This window comes from Pseudorasbora parva, chromosome 12, assembly GCF_024679245.1.
Source record: "Pseudorasbora parva isolate DD20220531a chromosome 12, ASM2467924v1, whole genome shotgun sequence".
Taxonomy (NCBI): Eukaryota; Metazoa; Chordata; class Actinopteri; order Cypriniformes; family Gobionidae; genus Pseudorasbora; species Pseudorasbora parva.
This window is the reverse complement of record NC_090183.1, coordinates 34296130-34322176: the sequence shown is the minus strand read 5'-3', so window position 1 is coordinate 34322176 and position 26047 is coordinate 34296130. Positions and strand designations below refer to the sequence as shown.

The 26047-nt window shown below is 36.7% G+C and overlaps 1 protein-coding gene across 2 annotated transcripts in view; it reads right to left on the bottom strand.

Moving 5' to 3' along the window:
• oca2 (oculocutaneous albinism II) overlaps window positions 1-26047 on the bottom strand; it is a 118629-nt gene that overhangs the window by 233 nt on the left and 92349 nt on the right. For both annotated transcript variants that reach the window (XM_067458455.1, XM_067458454.1), the window contains 3 exons: window positions 23168-23261; window positions 20735-20828; window positions 1-734 (listed from right to left, as the gene is read on the bottom strand). The exon at window positions 1-734 is cut by the window's left edge and continues 233 nt beyond it. In XM_067458455.1, the coding sequence (XP_067314556.1) occupies window positions 647-734; window positions 20735-20828; window positions 23168-23261 (276 nt within the window). In that variant the 3' untranslated portion in view covers window positions 1-646. The remainder of the gene's footprint in view (window positions 735-20734; window positions 20829-23167; window positions 23262-26047) is intronic.

Sequence of the window (26047 nt, the reverse complement as noted above, 5' to 3'; positions counted from 1 at the left end):
TATTTGTGATCAATATAAAATGCATTATAGTTATAAAAGTTATAACAATTAATGGTACAGTAAGCATTATAATGTATTATACTGTAACTGTGGTTACAATTATCACAAAAAAACGTATAAGGTGAGGTCACAAATACGATGAAACAGTTTTGTGAATTAGATAACATCTATTTAACTAATTTGTTTATTTTATGAATTCTAAAGCGTCACAATGACGAAATTTCAACAAATGTGGGCCACAGAGGATCCCTTTCAAAAATGTCTCAAAATGAAAACGTTGTAATCCAAACTGTGCATCAATAAATAAGCAGATATCTGCAATTTAAAAAAAAAAAGAATCTTCTGGGTTGTTGTTTTTTTGAGCAAATATAAACCGGTTTTCCAAAAATTATCACAAACCAGCAGTAGCACCATAGCAGCGTGATACACCTGTAAGAATACAGCAGATGATCCGATGTTCCCATGGTTTATCTTCTCTGTACCTCTCCTGGATGTAAAGCTTAGTCTCTCAGGATGAACAAGGTCTACGACGTGTAAGTCTTCATGCATCCATCCAAGAAGAACAGACACACGTTCGCATACACACTCAAACACAAGCCTGAAGACACACCAAAAGTCTTTCTGGCTCCCCATGTAGAGGAAACGTTTATGTATTCCAGCCAAGGCCGATGTGAGTTGCGAGCAGGTAGCACATGCCTATTGTGCAGGTCATCAGCATCATGGGGAAGCCCAACCTGTGAAATAAAGCACAGTGAGAATTCATATTCTGAGTCCCTACATGAAAGTTCCTACTAAGATGAAAATTGAATGTTAGAAAGTCTGAAAATCCCACACTGTTACACTGAAAAAAATCAGTATGTAGCGTTCTTTACAAAAGACCGGAAAGCAGATAGTCTTGTGTCCCAATGAAAGCTCTTCCTTCAACATAACCCAGCATCTTCCTAAGTTTCATTCCCAATTCATCTTTGTTTCTCTTTTTATCAAATGATGATCTTTGAGCAGTTCCACTTTATTTCCAGTTCTGCATTTGTTGCATTTGTTTATGCCTGTTTGTGAGAGTGTGTGAAATTCGATTCTGAACAGCAGGGGTCTCGATGTTCTCCCGCTGAGGAGCATGGCAGGCAAGTTACCAGCTTCATTCGAAGTGGTATTAAAGTGAGTCTTTAAACATTATGGCAGAGTCAAAAGCAGGGGACAACAGCATTAAAGTATGATCTCCAGGCATTAACGCTGAAGTCAAAGGCTGGAGACGCAATAGTCTGATGATACCCGCCCCCCATTAAATGTAAGCCGATTTCCTCAGTCTCCGCAAAGCCATCAACTCTCAGACACGTGTGGACCATCCTTGATGTACTTGCTTGTAAAAGCATCCATCTGGAGAGTGGAATTACCATTGTAATTACAACTGGACACTGGCCTAATCTCCACACTCGATCGGCATGCATCAGTGCCCTTCTGACCCTCGGTTCAACATGCTGCATCTCATCTGTCCATGAGGATTATACCGCCTGCCATCCAACATCACATATTATCAGTAGAACTAAGAATTGCACATGGACACTGTTGTGTAAATCAGTACAAAAGAAATCAACAGATTATAAAGGGAAGTGGGCAGATTATACAGGGAAATGGACAATAGCAAACAGCAAACATCAAAAAGAAAGAACAATAGAATCTGTTTTCAAAAGCCTGTCTGTGTAGCCTGGTCTTACCAGACTCTCGTACATTTAATTTGTACAGAGATTCTGGCCACTCTCCATTGACTCTCCATTTACAGCATGATTGCATGCTGTAAAAAAATGGTCATGCTTGGTATGATAATAAATGCTGCTATAAATAACAGCCCAATTCAAATGTGTACGTGCTTTTATTTTAATTTGTTTGAGCGGTGATTAAATATATGTATCTTGTAAATATTTGCTAGCACAAGTAATACAAGTCTAGAAATGCATCTAAATAACAGCAAAGCGCAACCGCACGGACCGGTGCTCTGCAGTGGTCAAAAAGGATTATTAAACAGTGAATTTTGAAGTGATTTATTCTTGAAAACTCAGAGATGTAGATTCGGACAGCTATTACATCACCACACAACCTTGGTGTTTGTCAAAAGCAGTAGGTAATTCGGCTGGGGATTTTTACACGGGTGGTGGGAAACGGACAGCAATAAAATAACTGACTAGCCCCTTTAACTTAAATGATGGCAATACCTTCTGACCCCACAAGGAACAATTACCATCCGAATAGGGCTTCAGCCAACTCCTTCACCACTAACAGAGCGAGCTGGAAAATCAAACTTTTCCCTAATTTACCCTGTTGGGGAGAAGGGGCCACAACATCATGGCCACCAACAAACCTAAGCAAAGATTGTTCTTGCTATGACTTTAATTTCTGTATATTCGGCAGCGTTGTCACAACAGAATGAATGGTTTCGTTCGCATCTTTCTTCGCCCCATTACTGAACTACAACTCAAACTAGCTCACAACATCAACGTCATCATTCTCAGCCACTCTCTCTGTTCGCTGATTGGACCAGTAAAAATTTGTTAGGAGAAAACCTAAAGGTACGTTCACACTGAATGCAAATAGAGCGTCTGTAGCGAATGATTTTCATGTTAAGTCAATGGAAAGGCACATTGACGCACAAAAAAAAAAATCTTGTGTTTTTTATATGTTTTATGACACATTTCTCATGGAGCGCCTTGGACGAGCGTCTATTTAGCTTCAAATGCTCAATTTCTACATGCGTCCAATTAGCTGCGGACGCGTGGATTCAAAATGTTCACGCGTCAAACTAGATGCGGTAGACACGATGATTTTGATACTCTATTCGCGTTTGGTGTGAACGTAGTATCAGAATGCACTGCAGTCCCACACAGAGTACTGAAGGAGAATGAAAACTGAGCGCGAAGTATGTAGGAGGGCGGAGCCAGGCTACTGTCTGTGCCCCAACCCTCCCTTTATCAAATAATCGAAATGGTGATTCTGGTTCTTGTCAATGAATCAGTTGATTCGGTTCATAAAACAGACTGAACATTTCATTCACAAATCAGAACGATTCCTTTATGAATCAAAATAATGAATCGTTTTATCCATTTAATAGATTTTGAAGCTTAAAGGGGGGGTACGAGTTATTTCAGACTCGGGCCGAGTCAAATAAGAAACTTGTAGCCAATCAGCAGGTAAGGGGCGTGTCTACTAATGACGGAGAGAAGAGAGCGCTGAAACACATGACGAACATTAGCCGAGAAGTAATATATATGGCTATTGCTTGAATATGCTTGTGTGTCATGTTCTCTTGTTTGTCCATTTGAGATTGTGTTGTTGGTCACTTCAGCGATGATAAAGACCCATTCATTTCCACACCGTATGGAGCATCTAAATCTCCTCACTGTTTCAAGCGTCAGCTTACAAAATGTGTATGACAAGTAAGATACTATACTCCTAATATATGTTTGTTTCCTCTTTTCATGATCTATATAACCCTTATCCGGTTATAATTGTAATATGTCGTTTGCTGGACTGTTGTGTTCGTGTTCTATCGAGTTGTTCATGAGAACGGTTTGTCTTTTTATGATCGCTATAACTCTGATCTTGTCATAAATGTAATATGTTGTTGGTTGGACTGTCATGCTCATGTACTATCGAGTTGTTCATGAGAATGGTCTGTTTTTGTGATGGATGGGGTGACTTTTTTTTTTTTATTGAATATTCCATTGCCTGGGTTACGTATGTGTGGGGCGGAGCTGTCCTAATAGAGCTGAGAGCCTTTTGGGGGTAGAGGTCTGTATTTTTTGGTAATTTGAAATATCAACAAGGGTTACCAGAAAGATCTTACCCCAACTTTAAAGACCTATGGAGATTTTCAAGATTTTTTGTTCCACAAAGAAAAAATAGCATATGAGTATGAGCTTGGTGTTAGAAAAAAAGTAGAAATTACACACTTCTAATCTTCAAATCTCTGTCTTGTTTTTGCCCAACAGCCAGCTGATCGGAGCCATTTCTCTCTTTTCACAGAACACTGAAAATCCACATGCAATTTTAATAATTTCTGTTCTGTTTACTTCGCTGATAGTTCATAAAAGAGTCAGGTCTTGTTGAATAAAATGTTCCATAGAAAGGGATTCTGGAATGAATAAATGAGTGAAAAAGCTGCTGAGATGACGAAGCACTTGTGAGGATGAAAGCTCTGGACCATCCATTTAGCCGAGTGCATACCTTCAGCAGCCCAGTGGATACTGACTGAGTGCATGGGTAAATACAGAACATTTGGCGCATAGAGAAATCAACAAGCTAAGAAGACCAAGTGGGCACTGATTGAGAGGAAAAGAGAGGGAAGCATTGGAAGCAAATGGATGATAAAAAGAGCGAAAAAACACGTAAACGGTTCAGAGAGGGAATGTTGCAAATCACAATATCTTGTCAAAAATATAATGTAAAATGAACCAAGTGCAAAATCGTAGCCAATTTAGTATCCTTAACACACAATAAAGTGTAAAATAATGAATCGGTAGAAGGAAAGGAATCCAAATAATGACTGGAGAAAGAATCAGGAGAAAGGGACTGAAGAAAGGAGACATGAGGGTAAATGTCCTCCAGTTCTTCCTGTCCTCTATTCCATCTATTTCTAACATTCTCTAAAATTCGATTCGATTACTGGAAAGCACATATTTTAAGATCAAGTAAGGCAAAGAGCACAGCTGGACCAGAGCACAAGACAGCTGTTCAGTATCCGGAAGGCAGGAGGGAAGGCTAAATGCTGGACTGCACAAGGAACAGGTGTGTATTAGCTGTGCACGGCATTTGTGTGACACACATCAAAGCAGGTGCACGTGCCGCAGGTTGTGAGGGCAGGTCAGGCGGCTAATGCACAATTTGAGTGATACGAATGAAGCAGCCAGGTGCCTGATTCATAAGTAGTCAAGTGGACAAATCGATGTGCACCGAAACACAGAGTATCAAGGGTGCGAGTTGTACAACCTGAAAAGCAGCTCCACATGTGGTTTGTTAAACTGGCTGAATAAAATAAATAGCACATTAAATGGCACCAAGTACTGTATAAAGCATGTTAAAATGTGTTTATTCCCTCATCTTTAACGGCCTAGTGAAAGGAAGAACTAATGTGACTAAAGGTGATACAGTCCATTATGAGCATGGTGAGGACAACAATGACTTCAACATGCACATTGAGGAAGTCTTTTAAGCTATTCAGCGCATGACATTCACATTTATTCTTTATCAGATGTTTTTATCTAAAGTAACAAATAATAACCTTTTTCTTATTTTACTAGAGAATAAGCCAAGTTTAAACAAATTGCTCAAGGGCATAATGATTGCAACTCATTAATCGTTCCTACTCGGGTTCAAATCTACAAACTTTTAATTATAAGCTTAGATGTTTCACCATAAGGCATGAAAAAAAGCTTTGAGGTGTCTCAAAACTGGAACTCTCATAGTGGGATGCTCAAGAAACAACATAAGGGCACAATAGGAAAAAAGATGATCTGAGTGATCATGAATCATGAAAACAAAGTGCTAACAAATGAAAAACTTTAAAAAACATAAAACTGCTTGTTAATCCTAAAGTAAATCTATTCATATAAGTGATATATAGTAATATACTATGAAGAGGAAGATGCGATATGCCAGACACAACAATGCAGAAGAGATGAAGGCCACTTGTAGAGAAATCTGGGCTCTCATAACGCCTGAGCAGTGCCACAAACTGATCGACTCCAAGCAATGCCGCATTGCTGCAGTAATTCAGGCAAAAGGAGCCCCAACTAAGTATTGAGTGCTGTACATGCTTATACTTTAAATGTTCATACTTTTCAGTTGGCCAAGATTTCAAAAAATCCTTTTGAAATATATCAGTTTGTCTGTAATGAATGAATATAATATAGAAGTTTTTTTTAATGGAATTAGTGAAACAAATCAGCTTTTTGATGATATTCTAATTACATGACCAGCACATGTATAACTAAATATTGTCATATGACAGGGAAAATAATTTGTACCATGTGAAATGCCTAACAGCTAATTCACAGCATGCTAATGGTTTTCAAACCCAAAACCTTTGAATTATAAGTTCATATCTTTACCACTAAACTACAACATTCATATGCATGACCTTGGGGAAAAAAATCTGTTCTGAGTTGAGGGAAAAATTGATGATTCTTTTATCCATTTTGTCCAGCTTTCCTTGCTCAAGGCTATCGGCTATGTGGCACATTTTGTATTAAAAACCCCTCGACATCTCAAACATGTGATGAGATCAGAAAAGCTATCTGCCACAATCTCACCCACTCTCACTACTAGATTGCTGATGTACACAACATTTCCTTACGACTGTGAAAACTCATTTTGTGTGGCTCAGAAAACATCAGAATGGCCATTTTTAGTTAGAACTGAAGCAAAAAAAGTGGAAAGCCATTAAAACTAGTGAAGGAAATTACTTTCTCAAAGTCACACAAAGATACGGTTCTGAGTGTAAATTAAGGTCAGTGTCGATTAGGTCTGATATTTCAGACATTATTATAAATGCCATCATCGTCATCATTCAGTACTTTTCAATAGGGACACACCAGATGGTTTGTCATTTGGACATCCACCATTATCTTACATGCCAGTGTTAGGGGGCACATGATGGATTTTGAAGGCCAAAGTGGCTTGGCATGGTGCTGGGAATAACAATGTGATCCAAGCTCCTGGGTTTGTTTGTACAATAGGCCATGATTGCCCATGGTTGCACACACATATGCTGTTTCTCTCCTCTGTACAAGCACAGAAATACAAGTACACTCACTCCAACAGATGGGGGAAGCAGACTGACTGGGAATGGAAAATAGGGATGTGCAAAACTTCTTCATCAAAACTGGCTAGTAGGTTGGATTACAAACAATTTGGTATGCATTAATATTAAGAAGCCCTAATTAAGCTGGTTTTGGGCCAAGGGTATGTTTACAAAAGTGTTACTGAGAGAAACAGACTACAACAAAATAAAGGGATATCAAGACACAATGCTTGCGTCAAGGGCTTTGAAGGTAGATATTTATACACGCTACCATTCAAAATTTTGGAAACATAAAGGTTTTTTTTTTAAATGTTTTTTAAAAGTGTAGGTTTTTGCTTACAGAGATGCAGCTGGTTTTGAGCAGTGAACGATCAAATGCACTTCTGGTCAAAATGTAAACAGGCATTGTGCCAAAATATTGCATATTTGGCATATGCCATATTATTGACAAACTGTCTTTTAATTTATTTATTTGGTATTTACTGATTATTTAATGGAATAACTTTTAGAACAATTTCAAGCAACATTTACTATTTGAAGGCTATATGCCATTATTTCAATTTACACTGAGCAAAATTATAAACAGGGGCAAAAAAAAGTGTTGTGTTTATAATTTTGTTCAGTGTAAAGATAGTGTTAAAATAAAGGAATATGGTTAATGGCATTTTTGATTTGGAGTGGTACACTATTGCCAAAAGTTTTGGGACAACTGGCTTTACATACACACGGAGTTTAATGACATAATATTATTAATCTGTAGGGTTTAATATGGAGTTGGCCCACCCGTTGCTGCTATAACAGCTTCAACTCTTGGAGAAGGCTTTCCACATGGTGAAGGAGTGTGTATATGGTAAATGGTAAATGGACTGCATTTATATAGCGCTTTTAACAGCCCCATGGCCATCCAAAGCGCTTTAGATCTTGCCTCACATTCACCCATTCACTCCCTCATTCACACACTGACGGCGGCGTCAGCCATGCAAAGAGCCATCCAGCTCTTCAGGAGCAGCTGGGGTTAGGTGCTCTTTGGGAGCAGCTGGGGTAAGGTGTCTTGCTCATGGACACCTCGAGTCTTGGTCAGGTGGAACCGGGGATCGAACCACCAACCTTCTGGTTTGTAGACAATCAACATGAACCACTGAGCCACTGCAACCCCTTTATGGGAATTTTTGACCATTCTTCATTTGCACTGATGTTGGACAAGAAGGCCTGACTCACAGTCTCCACTCTAATTCATCCCAAAGGTAATTCTATCGGGTTACGGTCAGTTCCTCCACACCAAACTCGCTCGTCCATGTCTTTATGGACTTTGCTTTGTGCACTGGTGCTCAGTCATGTTGGAACTGGAAGGGGCCATCCCCAAACTGTTCCCACAAAGTTGGGAGCATGAAATTGTCCAAAATGTTTTGGTATACTGAAGCATTAACAGTTTATTTCACTGGAACGAAGGGGCCAAGCCCAACCCCTTAAAAATGAACACACACCATAATCGCCCCTCCACCAACCTGTAAACTTGGCACAATGCAGTCAGGCAAGTTCCATTCTCCTAGCAAAAGTCAAACCCAAACTCATCCATCGGATTGCCAGACAGAGAAGTGTGATTCTGCAGAAAGTTGGTAATTCCTGTGCACTGTGCAACCCAGCGTCCGCAGATTATTTTTACATGGCCTACATCTTTGTGGCTGAGTTGCTGTTGTTCCCAATTGCCTCCACTTTGTTAATACCACTAACAGTTGACTGTAAAATATTTAGTAGTGGAGAAATTTCACAAATGGACTTGCACAGGTGGCAACCTATCACGGTACCAAGCTTGAATTCACTGAGCTCCTGAGAGCAACCCATTCTCTTACAAATGTTTGTAGAAGCAGTCTGCATGCTTAGGTGCTTGATTTTAAACACCTGTGGTGATGGAAGTGACTGGAACACCCGAATTCAATGATTTGGAGGGGTCTCCCAATACTTTTGGCAATATAGTATATAAATATCAATCAAAATAAAATCTACACACCACTCACTGTTCTCAGGTTAAATTAATAAAGAAACAGAGCAACAATCAAAATGCAGTTAAAAAATAATTCCACGTTCTCCGTTCAAATTTCCATCTAAACTAATCTTAATGTATAGAGTACACAAATGGATGTGTGCTCTTCTGAAAGCCTGAATCTCTCTCACACACAGACCCACACGTTGATCTTTCTTTGCCATGCTGTAAGCCTGTATACCCAGGTGTGCCACTTAAACTCCCTCCCTAATTACAGAAGCCTGACAGCATCCATCATGCTACCAATGTGACTAGAACAGGAGCTATAAATAGCTCCAATCTAGGTCCTCCCTATCTACAATAATGGGCCCCTAATCATTTGCCAAGACTCGCCCTCATACACACACACACACAAAATCACTCGAGACTTGAGGTTGACAGCCTTTAGAAGTACAGCACCTTAGTAGATCAGTGACTGCAACATCAGGATAAACTTTTAAAAGCCTTTTTCTCTTTGTTCTAAATGAATGTTAAAGAGGAAAACCATTAGCATGTAGTCCGATTTCTAACAAGAATTCCTATGTGGCCAAGTCTTCACAGCACTTCAAACAAAGAGGAAAGTGAAATAATTTGACATGGAGAGGGGGTCTTATTGCAGCCAGGGTAATAGCATGGAACTTTGATCATAAAAGGTTTAAAGGGGCAGAAATCAAAGTTATAGCAGAAAGCTATTGCATAAAAGTAAAAATAATAATAATAAATAATAATAATAATAATAATAATAAAAAGTCACTATGAAAAAGAAACATTCAAGTGGCTCAGTCCACAACACTTAAAGGCCAATTGCACAATTGTAATATCTAGGACAGCATTAGAAATTGGCTTAGAAACAGTTTAATGACTTTAATAATCTCTAATTATGGTCTTAGTGATATTGAATCTTACAATAAAATCAAAGCAGTCATACAGCCACAGTCCAAGTTAAGTGGCCTAATATTGCATTCTTTTGGTATGAAATATGAACAAGTGTAACCTTGCCTTTCTCTTACACTTTTTACAGTATCTCTTGAGTTATGATCATATGCAATGTACCACTGGCTTGTATTGTTCAGATTTACCACATAAACCATCAAGCCTAAAAATAAAAAAATATATATATATATACACACATATACACACATATACACACACATATACACACACACACACACACACACACACACACATATATATATATATATATATAAATACATATATATAAATACATATGTGTGTGTGTGTGTGTGTGTGTGTGTGTGTGTGTGTGTGTGTGTGTGTGTGTGTGTGTGTGTGTGTGTGTGTGTGTGTGTGTGTGTGTGTGTGTGTGTGTTTTTCTCTAATTTCATGAGATCCTTAAGCAAATCAATCATAAAATTATATATATGTATATATATATATATATATATATATATATATATATATATATATATATATATATATATATATATATATATATATTTTTTTTTTTTTTTTTTTTATATATATATATATATATATATATATATATATATATAATTGTATGACTGATTTGCTTAAGGATCTCATGAAATTACTTAAAAAGCTGAGTTTTTGATGTTTGATGTCCAATTAAAAGAGAAAAATACATTTTGTTAACTCATATCCATAAACTATGATTTGCTACAGTACATGCTGGTTGGTCACAGGAGGAGGCTCAGTCTCATTCTGGAGAGCACTGGATTGGACTAAAATCTGTTTGGCACACCATGAGACATCAATAATTGATCCACTTTCCTGGAAGAAAAATACTATACATTTTAAATGTGTATATCTGCTAAAAGTGATTTTTCTCAATGTTTAAGCATACACTAGCATATAGATAGCTTCCAAGCTAAAAGACATGGGCTAAAATATAATTTGTATTCCATATTTTATTTTTCAAAAATCCTAAGGGTATTCTGCATGCATAAACCATGCTTTGATTTTGTATCTGTGTCTCCAATGAAATCAAAATCTATGGAGTTTCCAAAGAAAACTTTATTGCACTGAAAACGAAATAAAATAATTTAGTAAACTTATTTTTATGGCAATTTTTTGTTTTTCTTGTACACTCACCTAAAGGATTATTAGGAACACCATACTAATACTGTGTTTGACCCCCTTTCGCCTTCAGAACTGCCTTCATTCTACGTGGCATTGATTCAACAAGGTGCTGAAAGCATTCTTTAGAAATGTTGGCCCATATTGATAGGATAGCATCTTCCATTTGATGGAGATTTGTGGGATGCACATCCAGGACACAAAGCTCCCGTTCCACCACATCCCAAAGATGCTCTGTTGGGTTGAGATCTGGTGACTGTGGGGGCCATTTTAGTACAGTGAACTCATTTCATGTTCAAGAAACCAATTTGAAATGATTCGAGCTTTGTGACATGGTGCATTATCCTGCTGGAAGTAGCCATCAGAGGATGGGTACATGGTGGTCATAAAGGGATGGACATGGTCAGAAACAATGCTCAGGTAGGCCGTGGCATTTAAACAATGCCCAATTGGCACTAAGGGGCCTAAAGTGTGTCAAGAAAACATCCCCCACACCATTACACCACCATCACCAGCCTGCACAATGGTAACAAGGCATGATGGATCCATGTTCTCATTCTGTTTATGCCAAATTCTGACTCTACCATCTGAATGTCTCTGAATGAAATCGAGACTCATCAGACCAGGCAACATTTTTCCAGTCTTCAATTGTCCAATTTTGGTGAGCTTGTGCAAATTGTAGCCTCTTTTTCCTATTTGTAGTTCAGATTAGTGGTACCCGGTGGGTTCTTTTGCTGTTGTAGCCCATCCGCCTCAAGGTTGTGCGTGTTGTGGCTTAACAAATACTTTGCTGCATACCTTGATTGTAACAAGTGGTTATTTCAGTCAAAGTTGCTCTTCTATCATCTTGAATTAGTCTGCTCATTCTCCTCTGACCTCTAGCATCAACAAGGCATTTTTGCCCACAGGACGGCCACATACTGGATGTTTTTCCCTTTTCACAAAAAAATCTCAAAGTAATCCCAGTAATTGAGCAGATTGTGAAATACTCAGATCGGCCCGTCTGGCACTAACAACCATGCCACACTCAAAATTGCTTAAATCACCTTTCTTTCCCATTCTGACATTCAGTTTGGAGTTTAGGAGATTGTCTTGACCAGGACCACACCCCTAAATGCCATGAAGCAACTGCCATGAGATTGTTTGATTAGATAATTGCATTAATGAGAAATTTAACAGGTGTTCCTAATAATCTGTTAGGTGAGTGTATATCTCCTGCTTTATCCCTTTTGTTTAGCACTTGTTCTTGAAGGGCAATACAGCTTAAAAACTTAAAGCGTTAGTTCACTCAAAAATGAAAATTCTGTCATTAATTACTAGGGGTGTGACAAGACACTAATCTCACGAGACAAGAAGAGACACAAGATTGGGTTCACGAGAACAAGACGAGACAAGATTTTTACATAGTATTTTAAGAAATCCACAATGATGAAATACATGACTAGAAATTAAAAATAGTTTGCAGGTGCATTTGAAATGTTTTAACTAATCATCGTGGAATGAATGTCATTTAATTTATAGCCTTCTTTCTGAGTATTAATTATCATATACTGTAAAATACAGCAGTTGACTACTGTATTCTTTCCTGATTGTGATTGTCTTTTCAGACCTTAGAACTGCACTTGAGCTTCTTTTGACCTCCTAATTGAACTCCTTCCTACAAATTGATCATAGATATTAGTGCAAACAATAACCATAATCAAAGTACTCAATATTCAATGTGCAAATAGAGACCAATTTTTCTTCAAGCATGATACAGTATGCATGAAAGCATGAAAAGCATGAAATAAATTTAGACTACAGACACGAGAGCGCAGCGCGGATCATATGCGCGAGTCGGCACAGACAACAAACATACCGACCCATTCGAATTCTGCACAGAATGCTGCATTTCAAAAGTGATATGGAGGAGATTATGATGGTAAACAGTTAGAGGAAACTGCTGGCTTTACCAAACAGAAAAGTCCGCTCTTGCGCTCTAGTCAAACTGTATATTAACGAAACGCTATTGGCTGTTTCAAAAAGGGGAGGAGCTGCTAACAGCTGGAGCCGTTTCAGGGGAAATTACGTCAACACATAATAATGCTGCGGGTTTCAAGGCACTTCAGTGGGCATTTAATGTAATGTTGTACGACACCCATAAGACCTCTGTTCATCTTCAGAACACAAATGAAGATATTTTTGTTGAAATCCAATGTTTCAGAAAGGTCTTCATTGACACAAATGTCATTTCCTCTCTCAAGACCCATAAAAGGCACTAAAGATGTCATTACAAAGCTGTACACTGTAGTGAGACCACCATCTCACTACAGTGGTTCTACAATAATTTTATGAAGCGACAAGAACAGTTTTTGTGCGCAAAAAATTAAATAATCACTTATATAGTAATGGGCCAATTTCAAAACAAAGTTTCAAATGGTTATGAATCAGCGTATTTATTCATGATTCGGATTGCGTGTCAAACCATCAAACTGCTGAAATCACAAGACTTTGGCGATCCAAAACATGAATTGATACGCTGATTCATAACCGTTCAAATCTTGAAAACCGTTTTGAAATCGGCCTATATAAGACATTATGTTTTGTTTTTTTTGTTTACAAAATCTATTCTTGTTGCTTAATAAAATTATTGTAGAGCCACTGTAGTGAGATGGACTTTTAATTACATCTTTAGTGCCTTTTATAGGTCGAAAGAGGAAATGACATTGGTGTCAATGAAGGCCTTTCTGAGCCATCAGAATTCAACAAAAATATCTTCATTTGTGTTTTGAAGATGAACGGAGGCCTTATGGGTGTCGAACGACATAAGGGTAAGTTAATTAATGACAGAATTTTCATTTTTGGGTGACCTAACCCTTTAAATCTAGCAATCCAAAGAGTTGCAAAAGTGCTGAGATAAAGCAAAGCACCAAAAGCAAAGTGGACAAAACCATATAAAACGAATTTTAAAAAAACATATTTTTTTCCCTTCCCTGTCTGATATGCGTGCACACTTTATATCTCCATTCAATCTGTTTAGAGTAAAAGTCACATCTATGTTTGAATGTGTCGGCTCTCTTTTTTCTCTCTGTCCCAACCTACACTTCCCTAAACCTGGAAAGTTTTCCTTACACAATACGCCACAACAATGAAATAAACCGTTTCATTGTTAAAAAATACATTCAATATTGTTTTGAAGCCAGAAGGCAGCAGAAGGTGTCTGACAGAGGCTGTGAAAAAGACTTCCTCTATTATTTTCTCTTTAGGTGTTCAGTTGTGTACAGCTATCACGTCTTGAGAAGGGGATGTCTGTGGTAGTCCATGCAGAATGGGATTCATTGTTCTCGATTTACCATACAGGGTAAGCAATTGATTCAGTGCCAAATGCAGATTACACACCTGCAGTCTCCAAGCACAGGTTATGGTTTTGTGTGTGGCACAGGGGTATCAAGACACAGTGGTTGAAAATGGGAATGCTAATTACATCACATGACGTGGGAGATCTGCAGAAGAGGGAAGCAGGCCATGTCTATTGGAAACAACAGAATGAGGCCCTTTCACATAAATCAGCCAGTATTGTCTCTGTTGTTTTTAGTTACACCAACTGTTTATCTGCCCTGAAGAAAGTCGATGGTATTCATGGATTCTTTGCTGGAAGTTTTTTGCAATAGACTCAGTTGAATTAATTCAGCATTAATGAAAATGCTGATGCGTTTGTATGCAAATGCATACATCTATATTTATACCTTCTTAATCTAAACCACATACAAAAAAAACAAATGCAAATATGTATAAAACACAAGCATTACTAACTTTTTACGTTTTTAAGTTTTTTTCTTCATTGAAACTACAATTTCAGAGTACTGTGTTTGATTTAAGCACTACCTAATATAGAGAATAAACTTACGGAAAACTATGAAGGATACATGTAAATGATAAATAAAATAGCATTATTGAATATATATATATATATATATATATATATATATATATATATATATATATATATATATATATATATATATATATATATATATATATATATATATATATATATATTCAATAATATATATATTAATTTACAGCACTAGTACCACTAACATTTTATTATATTATATTGATTAGGTTTTATTTATTATATTATATTTTATTATATTATTTATGCACACACACTAGCTTAGAAATATTAAAATACTACTAGTGAGCTAGTCAATTCAACTATGTTAGACTCGCCTCTACAAGAGAGCAGCTTCTTACAATTTTTAGTAATGTCTTTTCATCAGTGTAAAGTAAAAATAAATGCAGTTAAGTCTCTATTCTCATTTATGTCTCTTGCTGACCTAAAAGGCAAGCAAATACAAAATATGTTTGCAATCAAACTGTTATGATAATTTCTCTATTTTTCTTACATATCCCACCAGGATCTTCTCTTGAGAGCCGGTCTGGTCACCTTTGTGTGTAAAGCTGTCAGGAGGAAGACTTACAGTCTATCAATAATGTGGGATAACTGCGTATAACATGGATTTACAAGCTCTGCACCATTAAAGTTTTACAGCTGGTCAGAATATGTCTCCGTATGTCACTTCATTAATTCTGCAGTTCACTCAGAGGGCTTGGCCCGGGGAAGGAAAATGCCATTAGAAGAGGGATGTTGGGAAGAGTAAAAAAAGTGCTCAATATAGGCAACTTGGCCTGGTGTGATAAACATGCCCCATTTAAGAGCAGGTCTCCAAAGCCTTGGTCATTCTGACTACCCTCTGCATGCCAAACACAGTCAGTGATGGTTTTCTGAGAAAAAAGTATATATGGAGGTCAGAGGGGCACGGCTGCAAAGCCAAGCGAGTCATCAAAGCCAATATCACCACTATTGGGATAGGCTAGGGTGAGTGGAAAAGGGCAGGAGATTGACAGGAAAAGAGAGTGATGTGCGGTTTAATAAAATCTGGACTCATCTGAACACCGATGAAAGACTTTCTGTCACTAACAATTGGAGCGATCAGAGCAAGACTTGTGGAGCAAGTAGAAAGTTTAGATTAAATTCATTTCACTGAGAGAACAACATTTAATGCATGGTCACTTTTACACTTTCATAGAAACGTACTGTAATAACATGGGAATGTAAATATTCTAATGGTATTTATTCAAATGTACCATGTTGTTTAAGAATGCACTCATCTACAGCTACATCAAGGCTGTTAAATATTTAAACAGTGAATTTGTTATACACGTAAACACAAAAATCTGCATACGTTCTGAGGCACTCCAATATGTTTTTTAATCAGATGCATATCCGATGTCCGACATACATAAACTTGATACGCTTCCCTTAATTATTCCAAGCCACCACAAGGAGAGGACAACTCGTTTGCCCACAAAGATAGATTTTTAATGTTTTTACTATAAAGCAGACAATGCCTGCATGCACTCGCACTTAAACTCACAGCTTTAAATATAGAAATTGCACTCACACAGAAACATCCAGGAGCATAGAAACCGTTTTCAACCTCTTCCCTGTGAATTTTATAAAATAAACAGCATTATTACTGAAAGCTACTTTATATTTCTCAACAATGAGGTGATAACTTTGCTGTTTTTGTAATTAAACTCATAGCTTTACTATTATAGAGATGCTGTACAGACAGATAATGCACAATCACAATCTCTCTCTCTCTCTCTCTCTCTCTCTCTCTCTCTCTCTCTCTCTCTCTCTCTCTCTCATTTATTAATTAGAATTCATTAAAATATAATCTTAACAGACAATTTTACAGAATTCTATATCTAACCCGTTCAGTCAGATTTTGCAATGCAAACATCCATGACGGCTTTTAACTCATCCTTGCAAAATAATGGCAAATAATCATGGTACCACCCGACGTGATTTACGTATATAAATCATTTTAATAGCACAGCCATTGAAAAACTGTAGGGTCATCCATGTTACATAGTAAAGCAAGAAAATAGTTTTGGAACACACCAGTTTTTACCCGTACCAGTCATGTCTAATGAGCATGTAAACAGGTGAGACAACACACACACACACACACACACACACACACACAAAACAGATTTGGTCAAAAGATCACATCTGTACATTAAGAATTGCAGCCCATTCTTAGTTTGCTTAACTGCACTTTTAAAAGTACATAGTAGATTGTAGCAAAAGCTAAAATGAAATATGCTTAGGTTCAGAATAAATTAAAACTAGTCCGCTGCTCAGGTTGTCTTGTTATTTGACAGATCAGGAGTTCAGCGTCGGCTGCTTTGTGAATCCCTCATGAAGCTCAGTGGCGTTCCATCACTAGTTTCTAACCGGAGCGCCAGAGAACGTCTCAGTCCTCCATTCATCCCCATAGCAACCGACCAATCAGCCAATTACCGGCTGAGCTGAGGACTTACCCATTCATCACAAAGTTCTAACTATTCTAATGCATTCAAATGAGACCCAAAATACAACAAGCAAATATTCCAGGATTATATCGCAAATTTAGCTACCTCTGGGACTGTACCTGAAGTGGTATAAAAGTGGTTCAGATGATATGCAGCAGTTGATAAGGATGACTTTGAGTCTCTGTGAGTATCAGGCAGGAGGGAGGTTAATGATGAATGAGCAATTACTCAAACATCTGCTGCCACCCTGTTTGTTTTCCTAGCACTGCCAAAAAAAATAAGATCCCAAAGGCGATTCCCTCCTCCCTCACCCACCCCTCTGCCACCAGCCCATCCCCATTTGGCTCAGCCCGGAGTCGCACAGCTGCTCTACCTGCCTCTGGACAGTCCTGTGGCGCCCTAGAACGAAGAAGGAGAGAATCTCAAGAGTGAACGTGGCGAACATTTCTTTTGCTTTGCAGAGGTGCTTCATTACTGAAACACAACCGGAAGCAAGTGGCAGCCGTTCAACTAAAAGTGAAGAGCGAGGCAGAATCTGGGGTTCTTGCTAACACTAGGACGGATTGGATTCACTCCCAAGATTAGCTTGAATTGATCTACCTTATCTCCCTGTCTGATGTGCCGTTTAGACTGAGCTCCCGTTCCATCCCTGTGTTGAGCCGCGAGGCCTTGGGCTCTGTCTAATGCCATTGATTTCTCCTGTTCCAGGGTTTAAAAGTGCCATGGCCACCCAGGCAAAGGAACCAGTAAATGACTGCCTGTCAATGGTGATCGAATGTTAGGTCATGGAAAAATATTAAAATCTTAATTGTATTTATTTATAATATTTCATATAACGTTATATAATAACATTTTTATATATTTTATTTATTCATATGTATATATCTGTTATACACACACTATAGTTCACAGATAATTCATTGTGAATAATACACTGTTATTTTTTTAATTAAAAAAAATGCTTTAATAAATTTTTAGTTAATTGTTAGTTCATGACATCTATTGAACAACAATATATTTAATATAATATGATAATATTCAATATAATATAATGTCAATATATAATTAACAATATATCATACCTAAAAAAAATTAACATTACAATATTTTTCAATGACATAACAATCTAAATAAAAATACAATATACCAATTAGTTAACATAATTAATTGCAACTAACTGCATAACTTAATATTTGCTAAGAAAAGCCACCACATGATAATTTAAAAGACATTAGAAAAATAATATAAAAATATATATATATATTAAAAATATATATACAAAATATAAAAATATATATTAAAAAAAAAATATATATATATATATATATATATATATATATATATATATATATATATATATATATATATATATATATATATATATACAAATATATTAATATATATATATATATATATATATATATATATATATATATATATATATATATATATATATATATAAACAATAATAATAATGGTAACACTTTAGTATGGGGAACACATGTTCACTATTAACTACAACTTTTGCCTTAATAAACTTCTAATTTAATGCTTATTAATAGTTAGTAAGGTAGTTTTTGTAGCATTTAAGTTTAGGTATTGGGTAGGATTAAGGGATGTAGAATAAGGTCATGAAGAATAAGGCATTAAAATGAGCTTTATAAGTACTAATAAACAGCCAATATCCTAGTAATATACATGCTAATAAGCAACTAGTTAATAGTTAATAACTGAACCCTAAAATAAAGTATTACCAAAATAATAATAATAATAATAATAATAATAATAATAATAATAATAATAATAATAATAATAATAATAATAATAATAATAATAATAATAATAATAATAATAATAATCAAATTTACAGAATAAGCCTCTTTTTATAGGGGGTTGAGCAAATGTCAAAGCAAACTGTTAGTAGTATTTAAGTAAATCCAAAGACACAAAGTCCCAAAGGTATCAGTGAATGTGTGAAGTGCCTTCATGTCTGGCTCTGTGCTAGGCATGTCTAAACTTCCTTTTCAGATTCTATATACTGCGACTGAAAGACCCTACTGCCACCCACCGGGTTCATTTCACAGTCCAATCAGATGTGCATTCAAGTTCCTCTATTTCACCATTGACCACCAACACCCCACCAACTGGGAGAAAGCCAGATATCTGCATGCATCTGTATGTGCATGGAAAGCACTTCCATCGAGCAGGTGGTAACAAGCAGGGAGAACCGAATCAAAAGAGATGGTGAATATCTCCGCAAGCCTCTCACCAAGAGGTAATCAGCAAGCAGCTCCTTTCCCACATTCAGATGTATTTGTTGATACGCTAGAGAGTGCTTGAAATCAAGCTGTCTTAAGAGTCTCTCTAAAACTAGATCTGTCACTTCTTAAAAAGAGAGGCGCACTTAGGAATATTTTTGGATCATGGTTACATTCTCCACTTACACTGATTTTACACGGAACATGCAAATGTGTTCACAACAAAAAATGACATTAATACAGAGGACTTTTGTTATTAATACAGAAGAGAGTTTGTATATTGTGCTTCTCTTTTTTAGCTATAGTTGTGACAATATGTAAACAATAAAGTACAGTAACCAATAAGCACATTTATAAACGGTCTAGATCAGATTTCTGCATATCCATCTCTGTGTTGAAGTATACATGGCACAACAGTTATTAAAATATTTGAAGGATTAAACACAGTCGACTGGTTTCTAGAGCATGTGCATAATACCAAGACCAACTATAATGTGTTAAAAATGTATACAAAGTCCAACTATAAATCGCATTATCTCTGTCCCATTAGTCCGACAGTATGATTTCAGTTAGACTGAAGCATTTACAGGACATTACATTTGCATAAGTGAGGTTAAGCGAGCATGTGTTGAGTGCCATTTTGATTGTAACTGATGGTTCTGCTGTTCTCTTTGCGATTTTGATATTGCTCCACTTTTAAATGGTGTATTTAATAACGTGAAGACTAGAAAAGTGAGAACATAACCAGAAGCAGCAGATAGCAGTTTGCCCTGAAACAGACCTCCTAAGTGTCACTTAAGCTACCACTGGCCAACAGATCTTGGTGGAATACTCACAGCTTTCCCTGAAGGATGAGAGTACATGAAAGGCAATAAACATCTGGACATAGCTAGGGGATTGGCTCTTGCACTAGAACATGCTTGGGTTATTTTAGCATTTTGTTAGCAATACTAGTTTTGACAAAAACAAAAAGAAAATGTTCCCTTGTAAGACAGAAAACAAACCACCAAAAAAATGTCAAGCAATCATAGAGTCCTGTAAAATTGACTATAGAAATTGACTCCAAAAAAATAATAATTTGTAAACTAAAAAATGTATTAAAATACCAGCATGAAAAACAATAAAAGCCTGCAGAAAATGTATGCAGGAGTTGAGATCAATTTTCTACCACAGTTGAGCACAAAAGACTCTCTATTTGTAATAAAACCTGTGGACGAATAAATGTGTGCCCAATATAAATACCTGAAGAACTCCATGAAGGAAAATCCATAGCCATGCTGTTCAGCAATCCCAGCACACACTACATTTGCAGATGCTCCAATCAGTGTCCCATTTCCTTTCATAGAAAAAGAAGGAAACAATGAATGACTATATTGGATAACGCTGAATAAACATAGACATCCATTTATATTTAATGAAAAAAAAAAAAAAAAACGTTTGCCCATTAAATTGTTCCATATTATACTCTGTCCAATCACTCGAGTCCGCCTTGAGAGAGAGATCTTAGAATTTGTAAATGTTTAAATAGCACTACATGTCCTCTACAAACACAGCAACCATGTCCTGCACAAACATGGATCTTTATAAATGAAAATTAGAATTGATTTGGTGCCAATGTGCACAGCAGATTTTGTTATGCTGATTGCAATTTAAAGTTCTCCACTGTGCAATCACTCCTGTTAAAGTATCAGCCATGAAATGACCTTCAGTGCTAAATTGAAGAGGTGATTTAGCAAGTGCTTTGCTTTTATCCCAACTCAAATCACAGGCATGATAGCTTTCAGATAAAGGACAGAGGTAGTCAATTCATCAATGGCATGTCTAGAAAAATTTACTCTGGAGCATCTAGACGTGTTCTTCAATTTATTGTCCCAGCTCTGATCAAAATGGCTTCATCGGTTGTAGTACGGTGGAGATTCACAGACATTTAATTCCACACCTCAATCTTTCAAAAGTGGGATGAAACTGCCAGTGTGATGGATATTTAGCATGTTCTGTTCTAGACTGTGGTCTGGTCATTTACAATCCTCTATCGTTCAAATACATTTTCTATTTTGTCTTGGATTGTACATGAAGAAAGTCCATTATAAATATATAAATATGATAACCTAATATAATTTATACAATGTACAACTCTGGTGAAAGATAAAAAAGACAATCAAAAAGAAGTTAAACTATATTGCCAAAAGCCTGCCTTTATATGCACATGAATATTACTGACATACCATTCTTAATCCGTAGGGTTTAATATGGAGTTGGCCCACTCTTTGCAGCTATAACAGCTTCAACTCTTCTGTAAAGGCTTTCCACAAGGTTTAGGAGTGTGTTTATGGGAATTTTTAACCATTCTTTTAGAAGTCCATTTGTGATCAGGCAGTGGTCAGGCACTGATGTTGGACGAGAAGGCCTGGCTCGCAGTTTCCACTCTAAATAATTCCAAAGGTGTTATATTGGGTTGAGGTAGGTTAAATTCCTCCACAAAACTCGCTCATCTATGTCTTTATGGTCTGCCCTTTTGCACTGGTGCAGTCATGTTAAAACAGGGAGGTGCCATCCCCAAACTGTTCCCACAAAGTTTTGGATATCTGTTGTTATTGACTCTGCAGAAAGTTGGTGATTTTATGTGCACTGTGTGCCTCAGCATGTGCTGACCCCACTCTGTGATTTTAAGTGGCCTACCACTTCATGGCCCAGTTGACCGTGGAATATTTAGTAGTGAAGAAATTTTAGTAGTGAATGGACTTATTGCACAGGTGGCAACCTATCATGGTACCACGCTTAAATTTACTGATCTCCTGAGAGCAAACCAATTCTTTCACAAATGTTTGAAGCTGTCTGCATGCCTAGGTGCTTGGTTTTATACACCTGTGGCCATAGAAGTGATTGGGACACCTGAATTCAAAGATTTGGAGGGGTGTTCCAATACGTTTGGCAATATAGTGTATGAAGGCGCTTGACTCCTTCACAAAAAGTTTTGCCAACACCACAGTTTCAGTTTAATTCCTAAATGTCTTACAGGGGCTGAAGTTTCTAAAGGCAGTTTATAGCCATCCATTTGTCATTTTGCAAAGGACATATTTCATAAAGTGTGTTGTTTGGCCTTGTAGAAAAAAAAAAATCTTGATATGAAACGTTCACATTTCAAAAGGTGTCCACGTGACAACAAAACCTGCCTTAGCATTTCATGGATCGATACTAGAGCTAACACATCTCCTGTGATTAGGCTGTAGTACTGCCACATTTCTCTTCATGTCCTTAGAGCCAGACAGGCAATGGGGCATTTTCAGATGGCCTTGTAAGCAAACTACATTTGTAAATGTAGAGAAATCTATTGTGCTCTTTTCTCTGTGCTTTGAAAGCGAGGGGTACTGAAAAATGACAGCTTATTATGGATGACACGATGTAATAAAATAAGAGCTGTTTTCTGATTGGAAAGTTTGAATTACTAGCATAAAATAGTAAGGTACACATCACAAAAACATTTAGGCGAATTAATTAGTTATTTAAGTACTTTAATGCTGTAAATGCAAATAAAATGCTACAAAGGATGTCTTTTAAAGGCAGTGTGAATTTCAGTTCCATTGGAACCAAGGTTGCTATAACGGTATGTTTGTTTTAAAACACATTAACCGGTATATAATATATAATACAGCAAAATTAACAAAATTAACTGACCTCCAAGGCATGCTCCCATAGCCAAAGCAAAAATGAGAGGTTTGACTGGCAAATTGACATCGACATCTTGACTGAGGTTTATAAGCACAGGAATCTGCAGGGGGAAAAACTAAATGAGATGGATAGAAGGAAGGACGGACAGACAGAAGGCATGCATAACCTGATCATATTTCTCATAGGCAATGTACATGAAGAATGAACAATTAAGCAATGCTTATTACAAACAGCCATCTGTCAAGAACTAAGCATTGTGAATGTCAGGGTCATGAAGAGTGTTATATTCAATAATTTTGACAGCCGTTCAACCTATTAGCAGATTGAGTCATATTCTACAACTGCACAAGTCAACAACAAGAAAATCAATAGTGGATGACATTAGATATCTTTTCCATTTTCCTCTCTTTTTGCACAGACACAAAGCTCGAAAAAAACTGCAAATGAAAGCCTCATGAAATAGCATGTATGAACCAAGCCTTACCGCATTGACCCAGGCATGAAATCTACACAGATATAAACAAGACAAAACACAATGGCTCACAATTGCTAGAGCCATCAGTACTTAGCATGATCATATAATGGTGAGAAGCAGAGATTGCATCCCTGTGGTGACAACCAGAAGCATGCATGCCTGCATCTATTTCTTAAGCATTCAATCTACCAGTGTAGCTTAATTTAAAGATTGCATATTTGCAGAATATGGTTTCTGCTCCGAGGATTTCAGTGTGTAGCCACTTGTCTGCTACACGCTGGCCTCCCAGCTAACAGCGGCTTCAGCTGCAATCGACTTGAATAAATTACACAGCACAACTGTGATTACATTTTCGACTACATTTGCCATCCGGTTCATTCAGCTGTGGCATCACTACCGTGAATAGAAGGGCACCCGGAGCCAAAGCAACCATACACTTGTGCTGACAAGAAAATAGCAGTTTTATGTTTGCAGTGGAGTGCAAATAACACATTTTAATCTGTGTGGAAAATCCTAACTTGACACAGGTGGCATAGAAACACTTCTCAAACATGATCTCTGTTATCATAACTCGTATTAGTCTATTTATTATACATAATACAAATGTTTGATAATTAATGTGGATGAAACTTTCATTAAGTTGTCTACACATGAACAAGTTTTAAGGGGACATTTCTTTTTTATATAAGTTTTATCTAAGGTATTATGTACAGCCAGATTTAAATAAAAAATAACCCCAAACCAATCATAACCATGAGGATAGGCGCCTTATATCACCTTGAAAAGGTTTTATTTATTTATTTATTATTTTATGTTTTGCAATAACTGATTCTAGAAGCAAATAAATGAAATCATATATTGATATATACACAAACATTTAAAAATGGCACCGGCTATTTGTACAAAGTGCAAATAGCAATAGATGCTATTTACACTAAGTGGAAATAGCTGAATTTTCTTTGCAATAGGCTAAGTGTAAATAGTAGTTAGATGCTATTTATACTTATAAATAGTGGTGGATATTATTTGCACCTCAGTGTTGTTGTACATTAAATGGTATGCAATGATAACAGTGTAAATGATTATATTTATTCAAATGATTAAATTGATGCCACCTTACTGGCACAATAAAGCCCTCCCCACACCAACCCATAACCGATAAACAAGATCAAAACTTTCTTATTGCCTTACACCTACACTATTTCTACTGTTGACAATCCAGCATTTTCTGAACTTTTGTCTAGCCCCAACAGACGTCAGTGGCCAGAGTTAATGTAAATTGCCTCTGCAAACAAGGTGGGATATTTGTACCTAGTGTAAATAGACACTGCGCAATCATTTGTTGTAATTTTTAATAAAGAAATACGAAATAGTTTTTTAACTTGAGAAAATAAGAGACCGGAGCAATACAAGAGACTAGAATAAGATTAGTGACGAGGACAACAGCAAAATGTACTAAATAAAAATAGTTGAAATTATTTCACATATATATTTAATTTTATACAGTATATAATTAATTGTCATCAGTCAGATTAAGATTGAGACAGATATGCTGGTTCTCCCCAGGAGGTTCTTTTGGGATTGCTTGTATATCTATTGCAGGATCGCAAATGAGGGTTTCTGAAAATATAACATCAAATGTGGTTTAAGGTCTACCACAATGACAGGACCTATGATAATACAGGTTAAGAATGGTCAATTATGTTCATGTTATATGATCACATTCATCAAATCCCAAATGCACTTTGATCCGGTTTACTTGCTGTAATTAAAGAAGGATCCTTGGCAAGTCACCCAACAAATGTCCAGGGACACAAAAGGAGATCTACAAACATGGTGAGAGAAAGAAGAGGGACATGACTATGGCTATGTATATGTCATATACGTATAATCCCTTACAGATGAGTCCAGGGACAGACGTAAACAGCTTCTACATTGCATTGATCTTCAGATCAGATGTTCAATACTCCATGTGGATGTCAGTGATTGCCACGTTTAAAAACGTATAGAATACTTAACTAGAACTCACTGTGTCTGATACATAGACCAAGACATGACAAGCACATGAAGGCCAATTTAAAATTGCTTTATGCATGGTGTGATGTGGAGTCAATATAATGCAATTTAAGATTCTGACCACAGAAATACACACACATTTGCTGTTTATACCAGCATGAATTTACAAGCCTGTATATTCTGGTTAGTGCTGGTTTCCTGCATAAAATGGTCACAATAAAGCTGATTGACCAAATAAGACTTAAAAATAATGAGAAATGACACTTAAAGGGCTATTTCATTTAAAAAAAAATGAAAATTCTGTTATTAATTACATTCCATCATGTCATTCTTTTCAATCAAGACTTTCGTTCATCTTCGGAACACAAATGAAGATTTTTTTTAATGAAATTTGA